Source organism: Antechinus flavipes, chromosome 1 (genome assembly GCF_016432865.1).
Source record: "Antechinus flavipes isolate AdamAnt ecotype Samford, QLD, Australia chromosome 1, AdamAnt_v2, whole genome shotgun sequence".
Lineage (NCBI taxonomy): Eukaryota > Metazoa > Chordata > Mammalia > Dasyuromorphia > Dasyuridae > Antechinus > Antechinus flavipes.
This window is the reverse complement of record NC_067398.1, coordinates 611,683,763-611,702,939: the sequence shown is the minus strand read 5'-3', so window position 1 is coordinate 611,702,939 and position 19,177 is coordinate 611,683,763. Positions and strand designations below refer to the sequence as shown.

The 19,177-nt window shown below is 35.1% G+C and overlaps 1 protein-coding gene across 2 annotated transcripts in view; it reads right to left on the bottom strand.

Annotated features, from left to right (window-relative positions):
- Positions 1-19,177, bottom strand: part of COL14A1 (collagen type XIV alpha 1 chain) — a 253,774-nt gene that overhangs the window by 136,884 nt on the left and 97,713 nt on the right. For both annotated transcript variants that reach the window (XM_051971025.1, XM_051971024.1), the window contains exons 15-17: positions 12,343-12,469; positions 9,239-9,378; positions 6,877-7,009 (exon numbers count right to left, since the gene is read on the bottom strand). In XM_051971025.1, coding sequence (XP_051826985.1) covers positions 6,877-7,009; positions 9,239-9,378; positions 12,343-12,469 — 400 coding nt within the window. The remainder of the gene's footprint in view (positions 1-6,876; positions 7,010-9,238; positions 9,379-12,342; positions 12,470-19,177) is intronic.

Genomic DNA, 19,177 nt, shown 5'->3' with positions numbered 1-19,177 from the left:
CAAAGGGTATGCACAGTTTGATAACTTTTTGGGCATAATTCCAGATTGCTCTCCAGAATGGCTGGATTCGTTCACAACTCCACCAACAATGCATCAGTGTCCCCGTTTTCCCGCATCCCCTCCAACATTCATCATTATTTTTTCCTGTCATCTTAGCCAATCTGACAGGTGTGTAGTGATATCTTAGAGTTGTCTTAATTCACATTTCTCTGATCAATAGTAATTTGGAACACTCTTTCATGTGAGTGGTAATAGTTTCAATTTCTTCATCTGAAAATCGTCTGTTCATATCCTTTGATCATTTATCAATTGGAGAATGGCTTGATTTTTTATAAATTTGAGTCAGTTCTCTATGCATTTTGGAAATGAGGCCTTTATCAGAACCTTTAATTGTAAAGATGTTTTCCCAGTTTGTTGCTTCCCTACTAATCTTGTTTGCATTCGTTCTGTTTGTACAAAGGCTTTTTAATTTGATATAATCAAAATTTTCTATTTTGTGATCGGTAATGGTCTCTAGTTCATCTTTGGTCACAAATCCTTCTCTATATTTTGAAGGATACTAAGGCTTTAAGGATTATGCTTTCAGACACAGTCTTAACCCGAGCTCCAGAGCTGGAGAACCAGTTTTGGCTTTACAGAAATTATGATCCCAGACATGTTTCAAAGGCTGGTGGTAATGGAGCAGCAGCATTGTGTATAGGAGTTGCACTCTCCCAGAAAGCACATCTGCTGCCATTTAGTCCAGTCCACACTTTCGCAAGAATTCTTTCTTTGAAACCAGACCTAACAAGTGGTCATCCAGCCTCTGCTTGAAGAATGAGTCTGACCACTTGGGGAAGACCTCGATGTTAGTCTCTTTTTCTCTTAAGTTGAGCCCTTTTCTGTCCCGGGCTATCTGGACCAAGCACTCCATCTTTCTGCAACCTCCGATGTGTGTTTACTAGTCTCTAAGACTGGTGCTTGTTTCTCTGCCTCCTTTCCTAAACTTATTCAGAGCATGCAGACACCCCCTCTCTCCAATGTACGGATTAAAGTGACAGCAATGGAAGGTCCTAAAGTCCCAGATCTGTGGGACTTGAATATTGAAAAAAAGAGAAATGCTCTATCATCCTAAGTAGGGATCTAAGGACCATTGTGTATTGGAGGCAGGGGAGGGAAGAAGACAGGAGAAGTTCTAACAGTCCTTACTAGGGTACGGAGTGTAAAGTGTGGGTATTTGCGTAAGATGCTCACACACAAAGTAAAGAAGAGCAGACTTTCTCTGTAAGCCCAGTTTTTACCTCATCTTGGATTTCTTTTGTCTCCAAGTTGCAAATGGCTGGGTACTTTATCCACTGGACTAAATGATCTGGAATCATAGAATCTGAGAGTAGGACGGAACTTCATTGGATTTTCTAGTCCAATACATATACTTAAGGAATCCTCCCTAGAGAGTTGCATGGGGCTATCAGGATGAAAGACTTAAATTCAAATCTGGCCTCAGACACTTAGTACGGTGTGACCCAGGGCAAGTCATTTAATCCTGTCTGCTTCATTTTCCTTGTCATAAAATGAGAGGGAGAAGGAAAGGGCAAACCACTCCAATATCTTTGCCAAGAAACCCTCAACTAGGGTCACAAAGAATTAGACATGACTGAGAATAGCCAAACAGCAGTAGCAGATATTTTGTCTTTCATATCTTCCCCCTCACATTTGATTTCTTTCTCCTGGCCACCCTCACATACATGTATCTGGCATGTGGTAGGTGATATATAAATGCTTGTTTCTTTTCCTTCCTTTCTCCTATTTCTCCTTGAGTGTTTGGTTCTGAAATATGAGACACTGAGTTTTGCCTTTTTTTTTTTTTTAATTGTATAAGGACATTTCCTTCTAAATTCTTTATCTAGGTTAGAGAAAAGATATTTCTTATTTTTCTGAAGTGATAGAATTGAAAGGGTAGATAAGACTTTATTTCTTCAAGGAAAGCTGGAGGGGTGTTTTTTTTTTGGGGGGGTGGGGAGGAAATGTTTCCAATTTCCCTTTTCCTGAGAATAAAAAGATTCCTCTTAATCTCTCCCCAAAAGTTCCATTGTTTTAAAAACAAAACTCTTTTTCAAGGGAAGGGAAATTTTGGAGGTTGGAGATGAGGGTGGGGAAGAACAATGAAGTCGATGTGTTAGTTTCATGCTGGAGGCCACATATAATTTTATGGAATTTATTTATCTTTATTAAAAACATTATTCAACTGGCAAGAAAGTATTTGAAATTTCTATTACTCAAGAAAGTACATTCTGATAAATTTATTACCCTTCTGAAACTTGGATAGCTACAAAGAACTTGATGCAATAGGATCTGTGAGTAGTTGACCTGATGAACACACACACACATACTGATGAACACACACACACATACGCACACACACACACACACACACACACACACACACAGATGCAGTGTTTCTAGTTTTCTGTGTATGTCATAGAGCCTTAACCTGGGTGGGGTCACTTTTTCCCCAGAAGTTCAATTCTTCTGCTAGCTCCACAGAAGAGGAAAGTATAGCAGAATAGAGTAGATTATCCTTACATAGATCTGGTAATTCATTAATATGAACCTTTTCCTCATCCTATCCCTTCCCCCTCCCCCCAAGCTGTGGAGTTGTCATGGTCAGTACTAAGAAGAGGCAAGGAGAAACTCTTTACTAGTTTTATCTGACTTAGATCAGTCAATCAATAAGCATTTTTTTCATCTACTATATGCTAGGCACTATTCTAAGCACTGGGGATACAAATACAAAAAATGAAAAAATTTCCTGTTATAAGAAGTTGACATTCTAAAAGAAGAAACAAATATCTATATAAATCTATCCAGCATAAATACGAAGTGAAAAAAATACAAATATATACAAAATAATTAAATACAAGGTAGTTTGAGAAAGAAATCACTAAGTTATATGTGTATATACGTTTCATTATACAAGGAAGAAATTCATGCTATCAAAAGCCAAAGGGCCAAAAATAAAATTGCTCCAAATGGCTAATAATTTGATGAGTGCAAATTAAAGCAGCTTGAGGTTCCCGTCACATCCAAAAGATAAGCAAAGGTGATTAAAAAGTAGAAAATGACAACTGTTGGAGGAGCTGTGGGAAAACAGGTATATTAAGGTGATGTAATGTAATCTACCATGCCATCTAGATGCTCAAATAAATACTAGCTATTTATTATAATAATAATAATTATTATAGCATCACTTTAAACCATCTGGAAAGACATATGAGGATTAAGGACTACCCCTTTCTATAGGATAAAATGTCATTTAGGTTTTAAATTATTTAAATAATTAAACTATTATTCAATTATTTAAAATAAAATAATTATTTTATTCACAAATTCAAACAATAATTGTCTCTGTAGAATCCTAATTTTAACTTCTCAGGGAAAAATAATGATTCAAACATCCTTGGAAAGCAATCTGGAACTGTCCATAAAGTCATTAATAGAGCAAGTATCCTTTAACTCAGCTATATAATAAGGAGCACTCCCCTCCCCTCCAAAATCAACTACAGAGAATCTTAAATGTTAAAACCAAAGGGATCTTTTAATCCAGTCCTCTTAAAAAGAGAAAATGGTACCTCAGTGAGTGAAGGAACCCAAAAGAAAATATGGGGATAGAATTCAGGTCTTCTCACTTTCTTCCCAACCTAGTGCTCTTTTCCTTATTTTCTTAATTTTCCTTATATTCCTTAAATCAAATCAGCAATGGTCAGAGTCTAAAGTGAGACCTTGTCTTAAATTAAATTTCATTCCATTAAAAAGAATTTCTGGTCTATCAACAGGATTATTATGCAGTGGCTCAATAGAAAGTCATGAAGAAGAAGTCATGAAGACTTCAGTTCAGATCCTGTCTCAGACACATATTTGATGTGTAATCCTGGGCAAATCAGTTAATTTGTTTGCCTCAGCTTCCTTAATTGTAAAACGAGGATAATAACAGCACCTGCCCTTCAGGATCAAATGAGAAAATATTTTTATGAAGCTTAGCACAGTGCCTGGCATATAGTAGCAACCATATAAATACTTTGCTGTTCAATTGTGTGGTGTCATTTAGGATTTCCTTGGCAAAGATACTGGAGTGGTTTCCTATTTCCTTCTCTAACTCATTTTATAGATGAGGAAACTGAGAGAAATGGGGCTAATTAACTTGCCCAGGGTCACACAGCTAATAAGCCTCTGAGGCCAGATTTGAATCTGAAAATGAATCTACCTGACTTCAGGCCCAGATCCATTCACCATGTCATTTAGCTGCCCAAATAAATACTAGTTACTTATTATAATTATTATTATTCTGGCATCACTATAAACCATTTCTATAGGACAAAATGTCATTTAAGTTATTTTAATTATTTGATCCATAAACCCACATAATAATTGTCTCTGTAGAACCCTAATGTGAGTTTCTCAGGGAAAGACAGGGAATTGCTTTGGGCTTGAGTACTGGATAGAATATCAAATCTGGAGTCAGAAAGACTCATTTCCTGAGTTCAAATCAGATTTTTATTAGCTATGTGATCTTGAACAAGTCACTTAACCCTTGACCTCAGTGTTCTCACCTGTAAAATGAGCTGGAGAAGGAAATGACAAGCACTGCAGTATTTTTTTTTTTTTTACCAAGAAAACCTCAAAAAGGGTCATGAAGAATTGGATATGACTGAACAACAGTAAACTTGTTTTACAGCCTAGGATAGGATGGATAGATCTGTTAACTTGAAGTTTTCATAATCCCAACCAGTCTTGCAAAAAGGATCCATTGGAAAGATTAGAGATCTTACTGCATCCAGAACTCTTAGTGTGTGGATAGATAGAATCACCATATGCTTGTGTAATATAATTGGAAAGGCTCAGAGAATGATAGGCATAAGAGAGAGAGAAGGAAGGGGCTATAGAAATTATCCAGACGAAAATTCATAAAATATTACAGCTGAAAGAGATCATCTTGTCATAATATCATAAATTTCAAACTGGAAGAGATCTTAGAAGTCACTGGGTCCAACTTCTTCATTTTAGAAATGAAGAAAAAAAGATCCAAAGAGATTGACTTGTCCAGTGCCAAACAGACAGTGAGTAGTGGAGATGGAATTGGAATCCTGGTCTTCTCATTCCAAAATCCAAGGCTCTTTCAACTACACCCTATTCATAAACTCAACCAATAAGTGCTGCTCCAGAGTTTCAGCGACTATGTGACTTGATAAGGACCTTGGTAATTTTGTATTTGAATTTATCCAGGGCTCAGCCCTTGCACTCTGCTGCCATTGCTGGCATTTTTCTCTTAGCACATATGCCCTTTGAGAGGTGGGATTGTTTCATTCTTGTTACTTGTATCCCTATCATTTAACACAGTGTCTTGCTGCTTACTAGATGTTTCTTGATGCTTATTATTGGGTTTGTTAGGTGGTGCCATAGTGCAGAGAGCACCATTTTTCTGAATTCGAATTTGATCTCAGACACTTGCTAGAGCTAAATGATTGGGTAAGTCATTCAACCCTGTTTGCCTCAGTTTCCTCCTCTGTAAAATGAATTAAAGAAGGAAAAGATACTCCAGTATCTTTGTCAAGAAAACCCAAAATGGGGTCACAAAGTCAGGCATAACTGAAAATAACTGAATAACAACAGTAAAAAACCATTGATTGCCATCTCCAGTTGCGCCAATCCTTCTTGCCTATTCAAATCATCACCTGTACTCTTATCTTACTTTTGGCAGAGTAGATAGAGTTCTTAGCTTGATGTCAGGAAAAACAGAGTTCAAATCCATAGAAATTATCCAGATATTTACTATATAAGCTATATAATGGTGGGCGAATCACTTAATCTCCACCTGCCTCGGTTTCCTCAACTATAAAATGGGAATAATAAGAGCACTTACCTCATAGTTCTCTTATGAGGATCAAATGAAATATTTGTAAAGTGCTTAGCATAGTGCCTAGATATAGTAAGCACCTGATAAATGCTTATCCTATTCCATTCCATTGCTTTCCCTTTCTTCAAAAATTTGACCTCATAGTTAATCAGTTTAACTTTGTATTATCTCTATTTTTGAGTCCCTTGTGTCCTAATTATATAGCCACTGATGTTATGCCAGTCCTAATCTAGAATCATGTTTATCTTCTACACTCTAATCCAAGATTATATGAAGTTGTTCTCCATGACCTTCCCTCTTTTCATTCTTTTTTTCTACATTGTCTTTCTTTCTTTACCATTTCATACCCATCCTTAAGCCATTTTGCCTCTGTAATCATCCCCCCTTCCTCTGCTGTTCTCTGTTCTATACCTGTTTGCCCAAAGACTCTTTGTGCTTTATTAAAGTATGACATGAAGCTTTAATTCCCAGGGCCATTGTAGTCTTTCCTGGTAAGTACCCAAAAAAGAGATGTGCCTGTCTCATTTCATAATTTCATAAGTCAACTAGCATTTCTGGTTACTTATAAACTTACTCTACTGAATAAAAGGAAGATGGGGGATGATCAAATGAACCAGAACAAAATACAATTTTAGCACATATAGTTCTTCCATTTGAGTCATTAATAGGTTAGAATTTAAAGGCAAGGGAGGGGCACTGTAGCCAGAAGATGATAGTTAATACATATATGTTATCTATAAAGGACAACTATTCTTCCCTATAAACACACTAACAGGAACTCATTGAGCAAACTGTTATCTGACACCTGGGTCTGAAGACAATGAGATACAGGTAGATTTCAGTGGGAGAGGCTAAGTCTCACTCATGACAGGGGCTCTAGAGGGAAAAAGGAAACCTTAATCTGATGAATGCAGGGGGACAGGTCTAGAACTGTGTTTAATGAAACAATTTTGTCTAGCAGCATTCCAGTTTGTCTCATGACTTACGTGTAGTTCCAACAGCAGTCAACACCTCTGTCTCACTTTCATCACTGAGTATAGCCAACAAGGAAACTTCGTACTCTGTGCCAGGTTGTAGACCTTCAATAATATATGTGTCTTGATCTTCATTTAAGACAACCTGAAATAGATTTGGTCAGCTGTCACAAATGGTGAAGAAGAAGAAAATGAAGAAGGAAATAGAAAAGAAGAAAATGGAAAAAGGAGGAGAAAGAGAAGAAGGGGAAAGGAGGGGTAGAAATGAATCATGAAACCAGTAAAGAATGCATAGCAATATGCTCTCCTAATTGAAACCAATTGACTTAATTCAAGATTAAGTAATTTCACTGGTTCGGCCATTGCCTCCACTGATATAGGTCACAACTTCTTTCGTGTCTTCACAATTTCTTTGATAGTCTTCATGAGTTGTGTCTGAAAACATCACTATTCACTAACAAAACTTTTGATCAATATTTAGATTGTAATCTATTTTAATGCTCAAATCTATTTTTCAATTGGCTAGCCATACTCTTCCATTTGCATGTGTAAGTTAATTTTTTAAAAAATTAATTAAAGAGTAATTTAAGAGTAAGATTTTAGATTTAACATTAGTTTCAGCCCAGCATTATATACTGTCAAGATTTTTTTTTGTTGTTTTTGCCATTCAGCATGTTAACATTTAGGTGGTGCAGTGGATAGAGTACTAGGCCAGGAGGACTTAAATTCAAATTTTGCCCCAGATACTTACAACATGGTTATACAGCTTGCTAACTGGTTAAGTATCATTTAACTTTTGCCTGCTGGAGTTTCCTCTAAGATAAAATAGGAATTATAATAGCACCTACCTCAGAGGGCTATTATGAAATAGAATGAGATAATAGTTGTAAAGCCACAGCACCTGTCAGTAGGTGCTTAATAAATGTTTGTTCCTTTTTCTTAGCTGTACAATCTAGTGTTATATCATCAGCAAATTTAATAGCAATACAATACATGCTTTTATCCAAATCGTTGATGAATGTTAAATAGCACAAGGTCAATCACAAATCCCCAGGGTATTCCAATAGAAACTTCCTTCTATACTACTCACCCCACTCCAAATCTACCTTTTAGTACAACCATGTCAAACAGGCAATCAACTTGGCTTGTTGCCTGTAACATTCTCCACTTTGACTTGTGCCAGGTTAATACAAATTTAGAAAATATTTAACACAATGAATAAAAATGTAATAAAACATAGATAACATTATATTTTAAAACTGTTAATATTCAGCCTGCAGGGATCCTTATGTATAATTTGTTTTCTCCATTTCTATTTGAGTGTAGCACTATTTATCTAGGCTACATGTGATTATCTTTTCCATAAAATCATCACAAGAAACTTTATCAATAATTGCAATGAAAAGATAAGGAGTCTCTTTTATCAGAGAAACAAAGGACTTTCAGAATGTTGCATGTGCTGATTCCTTAACTGATTATCTTTGTTTCAAGGGAAGCTTCCTTTGGTTGGGCGAGAAGAAGGATGCCATATCCAGAAACAAATACAATGCAAAACCAAAAAGAGTTGATAAAAATTATTAGAAATAAACAAAATCTCAATAAACTACTTCTCTGATCTATCAGTCTTTTAACTCCATCAGAAAAAGAAAATAAATTTAGTTTTATATGATGTGTCTCAGTGAAGTCATGATGGCTTTTTTATAGTCCTTTTTAAAATGTTCAATAACCAGCCCTTTATTTATATTAGAAATTGGTCAAAAATGCATTGTCACTTAGTATGCATTTGATCTTGAGTACTTCCCAAAATCTCTTCTGCGATTGTTTCTCTTATAGAACTTTAGGTCATGGGATCTTAGTTACCCTATCTCTTCTGAAACATCTGTTTCCTATCTCTGTTAAAATCTCCCTCAAAATATAGGATGCATGTTAGCAAATATCTGACATCTAGAAATGGATGATAGTCATCAAGTTTGATAAGTACTCTCTGTTATACACCCCAGTAAAAAGGAAGGGATAGGATAGCTAGATGGTGTAGTAGATAGCGTAATGGACCTAGGATAAAGAAGACATTTTCCTGAGTTCAAATCTGCCTTCACTTACTAGCTGTGAGACCCTGCACAAGTCATTTTTTATCCCTGTTGCCTTAGTTTTCCCTTCTGTAAAATGAGCTGGAGATGGAAATGGCAAACCACTTTAATATCTGTGCCAAGAAAACTCCAAAAAGGGGCATTAAGCCATGACCGAAATTACTGGACAACAATAAAATTCATTACCCCCAGGTTGAGAACTGCTTTAGGGTCTTGTTCAAGACTCTCTCCTATGGAAAATTTAAATAATATTTTAGCTTATGCACTGTTCTGCAGCTACTACTCACCTCTTCAACTTTTCCACCATATACAGGAATCCACATCAATTTTTGCCGGGCAACATCAGCAGACAAGGGTTTCCAACTCACTCTAAAACTGTCTTGTGATTCTTCATCAACTTCCAGATACTGTTGGGCTGGAATTTGCTCTGCAAGCCAAAGTTTTGGATTGTGTTAGGCAGATAAAAAATTGGCAGAGCCAACCCACAGAAACCTCCCTGAAGCCATTGGAACATTCAAGGGTAACCATGAAGCAGCTGGGAAGCCTCCCCTAAAGACACAGCACAGAGCATTAAGAGAAAGTAAAAAGCATCCTCCACTGAATTAATGTGAATTAAAGTGTACTTTATTTTCCTACTTATTTTCCTACTGCTCACAAGGAGTATCAGTTGGAAAAACAATTTTTAAAATACCACCACCAAGTTTATTTGTAATTAATAGAATGATAGTACTTAAGCAGGAAACAACCTTAGAAATAAGCTATTTAGTCAAAATATTTCATGTTACAGATCAGGAAGCTGAGTTTTCTTTAGATGAAGTGATTTACCCCAAGTCACTTCTGGATCTGAAACAAAACCTGGATCTGAAACAAAATCCTCTCATTCTACATCCAATCTTCTCTCCCCTACAGATGTCCACACCATTTTGTACATAGTGTTGGACTACGATTTTCAAAACCTATTCAGAACCAATCCTATTAGATGCTCTCTTTGGCTTTTTAAATAAATATTAAAATTAAGGAAACTAGATTCACTATTCTCCCAACTACTTTGCTGCAACCCATTGCAATAGCCCCCCCAGTGACTGAAGGAATTCATAGTTGGCTCTATTCTCTTCAATGCTTATTTAACTCCCTAAAGATGTTATGAGCTCAGAGATCATTAGATGAAGACATAGATGGCATGTGGCTCACTCACATCAGCAGATGATACAGAACTGGGAGAGAAAGCTAAAATTTTGGATGACAGAAAGCATCTCAAAAGATTGGAAAAACAGACTAAATCTAACAGAATAAAATTTACTGTGGATAAATGTAAAGTTCTGAACTTTGGTTCAAATCATCAACAGCAGAGGACAGGAGAGCAAAGGAGTAGCTTAACAACAATTTAAGCCCTAAATTTAAGCTGAAACTTAGGGCTTTTAGTTAACTTCCAAATTAATTTCAAAACATTCATAAAACAATGTTAATGAAGCTGCCAAAAATATTCATCATTCATTCACCAATTTTTGGCTTCATTAATGAAATGATATTGACCAAGACAATGGAGTTAATAGCTAATTTTCCTTCAACCCCACACAGATAATTATGTTATGTGTTTTGTGTGTTGTTAAATGGGACATTAATAAAGTGAAATGCATCCAAAGGAAGGGGAATCATCTCCTAGATCTTAGAAGTACAAAGATAAAAATGCAATAGATTGCTCTCAAAGAATATTCTAAAAGTGAATTATACCATACAATTGTGGTTCACTCTAGGTATATTAATGTGAAGAGATGAGAAAAGAAATCATAAGTTTATAGAATCTTAGGCTGGAAGAGAATCTCAGAGATAATGCAGTCCAAATCACATATATATATATTTTTCCCAGTTGTATGTAAAAACAAAATTTAATCTTTGTTTTGTTTTGTTTAGAATTTTGAATTACAAATTCTTTCCCACTCTTTTCCCTTTCTCTCTTTTCTGAGAAGGCAAGCAATTTGATAGAGGTTGTACTTGTACAATCATGCAAAACACTTTCTTATTAATCATACTGAGGAAAAAAACAGACAAAAAACTCCAAGAAACGTAAGGTTTTTTTAAAAAACTGTTTTGATCTGCATTTAGACCCCACCAGTTCTTTCTCTGAATGTAAACCAACATTTTTCATCACAAGCCCTTTGGAATTTTCTTCAATTATTATGCTGCTGAGAATAGTTAAGTAATTCACAGTTGATCATTGTACATTATCTGTGTTACTGTATAAAATGACCCTGTTCACTTTACATTGCAAAAGTTCATGTAACTCTTCCCATATTTTTCTGAAATCTATCTGCTTATCATTTCTTTTTTTCCCTCATCATATCTTATTAAATCACATTTGACAGATAAAGAAATTAAGAACCAGTAGATTAAATGATTTGCTCAAAGTCACTCAAGTAATAAGAAGCAGATCCAGGATTTGGATTTTGAATTCTTTATAATCAGAACTTTTTTTTAAATGAGAGCAGGTCAAAAAAACAATTTGAAATTTATTTGATCATTTATACTAATAATTCAGTTAAATAAATGTGACAATTAATATAGAGGGCCACAGACAGTGGGGGAACTTTCTTTGAGGTTTAAAATCCTTCAGCCCAGAGGGAATCTGCTGACAATGGTGGCTCTCATCTCCTCTTGGGGGCATCTCAGCCTTCCTGAGAAGTGTTTTACTTGAAGCAGAGATATTTATAGTAAAGAGGCATTTACATAATAATGGCAGGGTGCTTATAGTTAGCACATGCTCAGTATGCTGTGGTGATGTAATTGTACTAAGGTATTTAAGGCTGAGAGAACTTGAAATAAAAGGACTCTATATTTGACCATCCATATAGGTCCCTGCCTCATCACTCCTCCTCTAAGACTAAGGTCTCGGGCTGGGCCTGAGATCCTCCAGAGAGCTAGTCTGGAAGGTACATTTTGGCACTCCAATATGGGACTCTAAAAAGCACACTACAAATTAAATATGACTTCTGGGTGTAAAGACAACAAAAATTGACTTCTCTTTTTGCCCCCTCAATTTGATAGGAAATGAGCAGCAGAGGTAGCTAGATGGCACTGTAGATAGAGCATTGGCCCTGGCATCAGGAGTACCTAGAGTTCAAAATTGACTTCAGATACTTACAAGTTGTGTGACTCCGGGTCACTTAATCCTTATTACCTCCAAAAAAGAGGAGGGGGCAATAAGTAGACAATAAAGGTAATGCAGCCTGCATTTTCCACTGGTTAAGAATAATGGCAGTGAAGAGAAATATGTCATTTCTTTTGAAAGTCAAAATCAGAGTTGGAAAGACATGGCTATAAATTCTGCCTTCCTGAGATCTAAGTTGATACCAATTGCTCTTGAAAACATTTCAAAAAACGAATGAAGACTTACTTGTAGTAAAACTCCCCATTAGAGGCTCAGACTGCCCTTCTTCATAGATGGAGGAAATGGCAACAGTATAGTCTGTGAGGGCTGTCAAGCCTTTCAGTGAGTATGTGGAAACACGATCAACTTCAACCTGTAGAAAGTAAAAGTCATTACAGCTACATTTGATACTCTTTAAATACAGGAAACCAAAGCCATTTCATTATAGTCTGTGGCTGACTTGGCTGACTGATAGTGACATAAATACTAGCAATACTGACATTCTATCATGCATATGGTCAGTTTATTAGCATATATTTCTGAATTTATATCTGTAAGTATTTCACTAATCAGTTAATCCTCATAACATCCCTGCAGATTAGGTCTGTGCTATTTCCATTTTGCAGACAAGGCTGCTGAAGTGACACATAAACTAATATACACTGATTCCCCAGCTTCTAGGCTTCAACTTTGCCTCCTGAACTCTGTTGTCTCATTAAGCAAGTAATGTAGGTTCTAGTTTAATCCCATGAAATTTTTGTAGCTTTACAGTAGGATCAATTTCAAAGAAATATTAAGAATAATTCTGGGCACATAATCTTATAAGTACATGGCAAAATGTACAGAATGCTGGCCTTGAAATCAGAAAAAGTTCTCAGACAGATTATCATCATTATAATTTTTAACTTCATCTATTTTAGCTAGTATAGTAGATGGCACATAGGTGCTTAAAAAAGGCTTATAAGTGGATTGATTTTGGTTGGTTTCAATTAATAAACATTTATTAAACACTCACTATATGTTTTTTAATGTGTCAGAAAAGATGGATGAGTAGAGTTCTAGACAGTGGATAGAGTGTTGAACTTGGAGTCAGGAAGATTTTTACTTGAAATTTAGCTTCAGGTACTTACTAGCTGTGTGACCCTGATCAAGTCACTTGACCCTTTTCAGTCTCAGTTTTCTTATTTAGAAAATGGGAATAGTAATACCATCCACCTTGAAGAATTATTGTTAAAATAATATATGATAATATTTGTAAAGCACTTTGCAAACCTTAAAGCAGTGGTCCTCAAACTTTTGTTCTCAGTATCTTTATCCTATTAAAAATGACTGAGAATCTGTCCAAAGAGTTTTTGTTTATGTGGCTTATAATTATAGATATTGATCACATTAAAAATAAAAAATAATTATGCATTTGTAGACTCTCTGAAAGGATTTCAGAGATTCCCAGGATGCTCTGGACCAAACTTTGAGAACCACTGCAAGTGTTATATAAATGCCATTATAATTTACCTCTTCTAAGCCTCAGTTTTCTGATCTGTAAAATAGGGATGATAATAATACTTACCTCCTAAGGTTATTGAGAGGGTCAAATGACATAAAGTATGTAAAGTACTTTGCAAAATTTAAAGTGCTATATTAATGTATTTTTAAGCGTTTTTATTTTTGCATTTTTAAATATGCAAAAGTTCTTAATACTCCACCCTGCAAGGAGCTATTTTTAGAAGCAATATTGATCAGTCACATAAGAAGCTTCAGGAAGGAGGACCTAGCCTTAGGGAAACAAAAAGAGGAGTAGAATCTCAAGGGGAGGAGGATGAAAAATGAAGATGCTTGGCAGTGGAGATGATTTGGATGATGAGAAGAACAGGCCATATGGACATAAAATTGGTTCCACGAGAAGACAGACCTATAAAAGACCCATCCCTAAATTTCTGGCTGAGTTAGTTTGCCAAATAGTTCCACTAGTTGGAGTCAGTCCAGGGCACCTTTCTAGAAGTCTCAGAATTTTTGCCTTTCCCTTTATTTCCTGAGCCACTGAAGTACAGTTATAAGCTACACGCCACACAACTACCTCCTGAGCTGTCTCAGCTCCTGGGGCTTAGAGATAAACAGCATCTAAACCTGCATTATCATAGTTAAGAAATTTCAACTTAGCATTTTTCCCTCCTTTATGACAACTCCTTATTTTACAGATGTTGAGGCAAGTGGGCTTTGGAAGGTAAAGGGATTCTTCAGAGTCAGAACTGGGCCTGACTCTAAATGACCCAATACTCCAATCATGAACAGTATTTTTGGTTATATGTATTAGGACTGCCATAAAAATCCTGCTTAAATATTTCCTTGTAGCAAGCAGTTGGCCCAGGATTCTTGAAAGTCATCTGAGCAAATGCCCTGTTCTGACAGGTTCTGCTAAGCTAGAAGGACTTCATGCATGGTCCCAGCGACAGAATGACTGCTATTATTGGGCCAACCAATGCAAGAATAAACAGGCTACGGAGCAGCTAAATGGCACAAAGGATAGAGCATCCCCCCACCCCCTGAAGTCAGAGGATCTGAGTTCAAATATTACCTCAGGTACTTATTAACTGTATGGACCCAGGGTAAGTCATCCCCAAAAGCCTCTCCCAACCAAAAAAAAAAAAAAAACAGGAATATATAGGACATTGCCAGATCACTAACCAGGAGTTGCTGATTCACTTGGTCATAGTGATTAATGAAACAGATAAAAATAAAAAATGGCACTCAGTTCTATGTGGCCTCCTTCAAGATCTGCATCCCATAGTCATACTAAAGGAGCCGGCTAAAGAGGGAGAAGAGGGTACTGCAAACAGATAGTTGTTAGTCTATTTACAAATATGAATTTAACCATTAACACGTTATTATGAATAACACATATATATGTATGCATGTACACACATATATAAATACACATAAACGTATATACACATATGTACATACACATATATACACACAAATACACACATATATATGTAAATATTTGCAAAGCACTTTTCTCACAAGTGAGTTTCCCTAAATAAGTGGACCCTGTGCAAGGCTATTTGCCTATTATCACTTAGTAAGTAATAGCAATAATTCACATCTACACAGTGCTTCATGGTATGCAAAGTGTTGTATATGTGTAATACCCCATTTGATCCTTATAAGGGGTATTATGATTATCCTTATTTTACAAAGAAGGAAACTGGGGCTGAGATAAGTTAAATGACTTGCTGAGGATCATATAGACAGCTTCAAAGGCTAAATTTGAACTCAGGTCTTCATAATTTTAGATCCCCTGTTCTATCCATGGTGCCATCTATCTACCCCCTGCTTACTTAGTAATGAATATCTAAGAAGAGAGGCTTTTTTCAGTTCTTGCTGTAAGTGAAAACACAGCTGTCAGTCAAGTGAAAGGATAGCTCCTTAGATCCCTTCAGAGAGATGAATAGAAAGGACCAATAGATATTATTTAACTGAGTGCTGAAAGGAAAGTAAGAACATCCTTTCATGCATCACCTATTTATCTCATACTGTTCACACGATGTGCAAAAGTACTCCATTTAAGAAACTCCAATCTCTGTGGCAAAGGACCAAGAAGCAGAGAAATTGTTTGAGAAACTTGAACAAGATTCTCCAAATCAAGTCAATATCCAACTAACTTGCATCTCATAGCTTCACCTTCCCGATGTCATAGTCCCCTTCAAGAATGACAATATATACTATTACAATTAACCCAAGGGTGGGAGTAGGGGAAGATGGAAAAAAAATTATGAAAAACATAGATCAGGGATAAGGAGGTCAAATTCATATAGACCCCACAGAACTCTCACAGCCAGTCCTTGTACTGATTGGCTCACATAAACCAGTTGTGAAATTTTCACTGAGCACTCAGTTTCAAATAGGCAAATTGTCTATTGATTGTTTAGACTTAAGATAGTGATGATGAAAATGATTGAATTTAAAATGTGTTAAGTGTGTACATTTTTTTCAGAGTCACTTGTTAAACATTTACTTGAATACTCCAACTTTAACCTAGCAAATCAGTGATCTTAATGTCCATAGATAGCTGTGTATATGATTGGAAATGACTTCCCCATTAGTAACTAGTAATTTCCTATCTATTAAGAAATAGGCAACTTTATTTTGTATATATGTAGTGTTTAGTACTCACACTAAGTAATGACTTTCAACCTCTTCTTGAAGAAAATATTTTTCACCTATCGCTGTAAGTTGGAGTAATATTCTATTTGGAATCTTACCTTAAACATTCTTCAATTACCTACTCTGAGTTTTAGTTTTCTCATCTGTAAAATTGGGGGATTGGATTCAATGGCCTCTATGGTTCCTCTCAACTCTGAATCTATGATCTTCTGACTAACAAAGACCTGTGTTTCAGAAGTAACAAAATAGATGTGTGACTAGATAAAGAATATGGGAGAGTGAATAATGAATGGACTCTCAGGCTGTGAATCCCATTGGTTTTTGTGTGGTTCGAAACGATCTAGAGGATGCTTCTTCAGCATGTTTGAAGAGTAGATCTTTTTCAATTCAATTCAATTAATTCAAATAATTCAGTGGATTTATAGGATGGTTTCCATCACATGAAGCTTTTACATATAACACTGAACAGACAATATTATTATATAACTTCAGTATTAAGATTCTATCCAGAAATAATATGTATGCATCATTTGTATTGGCCAAAGAAATAAATGAAATGCTTTCGGTTTTTAGTTTTTGTTTTATCCTAGTTCTAAGACTTAGGAGAAGAATTTGAGAAATTGATTCTAACTGGCAATAAAATAATTCATTGTCATGAAACCATTTTAAGAATATGGTTTGTGACAGAGAAAGTAGAAAACCTAACTTTAAAGAAATCTAGGGAGGAAACAGATTGAGCCTTTGATCAGGATTCAGAAGGACTAAATTGTACTCTCATCAGATTTGTTTGATAATTTTTACTTCTACCTAGGTGGCACAGTAGATAGAGCACTGGATCTAGAGGAGGAAAGATTTGAGTTTTATTCAGCCCCAGATTCTCACTCCCTAGCTGTGTGATTCTGGGCAATTTATTTAACTTTTGTCTGTTTTAGTTTTTCATACCTTAAAAAAGGAATAATAATAGCTTCTATTTCCCAGAATTGTTGTGAGGATCAAATGAGATAGTAAAGTGTTTTGCAAATCTAAAAGTGCTATAGAATTGCTATGATCATTATTGTTATTGTTATAACAGCTTCAATCTCTCCACATGACAATTTGAATAGTGGATTTAGGTTTAGAATATGTTAGGTTTTAATCATTATGTAGTTTTCTATTTTATTACTGTAAAGATTTTTATTGACAAATTATTGTTACCATAAATATTAATTAAATAAAAAGTGAGTAATCGTTCATTTGAAGGAACCTTGAATTAACCAAATATGGTTTCCAAGGGGACATTCAGAATAAATCTTTCTGAAAATAATATATAGACTTAATCTATTCTACTTTCTCTTTGATTTTCAATACTAAAAGTTTCTACAGGTGCTTAGCAATAGACTGTAAATATACATCAAGAAACTTTTAAAGACAGATCTGGATTATCAATTTAGCAGATTAAATAGTAATTTTAAAAGATCCCATATGCATTTTTACATGTTTCTAGCCTGCTTTCAGGGAACAACCACTGCCCAGTTGGAAAATGGAAAAATGTATCAATATTATTTTAAGCAAAGCATAATTACTTTTGAAGATACATCTGCCCACCTAGAAATAATTCCAAACCCAAGTAAAACCATATTTATCTAAATATTAGTTATATAGAAAACTCAATTGTGCCATGACTAAGAATAAGAATATAAACCAAAAAAAAATATTGATCAGTCAAAATATTTTAGAAAGGTCAGAATGAATTGAGTTTACAGGAGACCCAAAATTCTAACTCTAATTCAGAACTTATTTGTTCTTATTTTGCAAATAGTTATAAACTTTTTTTTATCTTTCCGCTAATAGCAGATTAGAAGCAGAAGGTGCAAGAGACAGTTAAAGCAACAAGAATTCATAGCAGAAATTCCAAAAGTGATAAAAAAAACCAACTTAGAAATCATAGTAGTCTGGAGCAATTAGGCTAATACTTTTATTTTGCCCCTGGACTGCAAGTCAAGCATCACTCTCTGATGTCACTGGTCCTCTCCTAAATGAAGGAAAGCAACAAAGAGTAGGGATATACTCAATTACAGTAATCAGGAATCTATCTGATGAATTTTAGAAAGATTTGCCTCCAAAATGGTTTGAGTTTTTTTTAAGGGGTAAATTTTAGCTATTTGGAAAACTAATGATACCATATTATTGAGTAAATTCTGCATTATTTACTGTTTGATGTTAATTAAATTACTGTACTTACCTATTGGCTCAAGAAATTGAATATAACATAAAGAGCCAGTTTCTTTAAGGTGGTTTTCTAGCAGTGCCAAGAAAGTTGAATTTTAATATATCATTCCTAAAACCATAGTTGAAATAACTGCACACTATGAGAACTGTGTGAGAAATCCTTGAGTTTTATTTTAAAAGAAAAAATCAAGTCAATAGGCAAACAGAAAGAAAAATTATCAAGTTCATCTATATTTCCCTTTTAAAATAATTTTCCTGAACTAGGACTGATAAGAGAAAAATCTGACATCCATCTTGTTTTTAAAATAATTCATCTTCAAACACACTTAGTAAGCAGCATTTTGATTTACAAAGAGGAAATGTGGTGTGTTGGACCTGAAATTAGGTGAAAACTGGGTACAAATCCCATGTCCCACATTTACTAGTTATATGTCCAGAAACAAGTCATAATTTCTGTTAAGCCCCAGTTTTCTCTTCTTTAAAATAAGCCACACAATACCTAATAAATACTAAACCTCACATTAGGATCAAATGAAATAATATATAAAAAGTGCTTTGCAAAACATAAGGTTCTACATAAATATAGGTTCATTAAAATAATTATTAATAACCTATCACATATATATAGCACTCGGCTAGTTATTAGGAGAGATGTAAAGTTTGAAAATAAAATTCCTGTAATTTATCCTATAATATTTACACATATTTA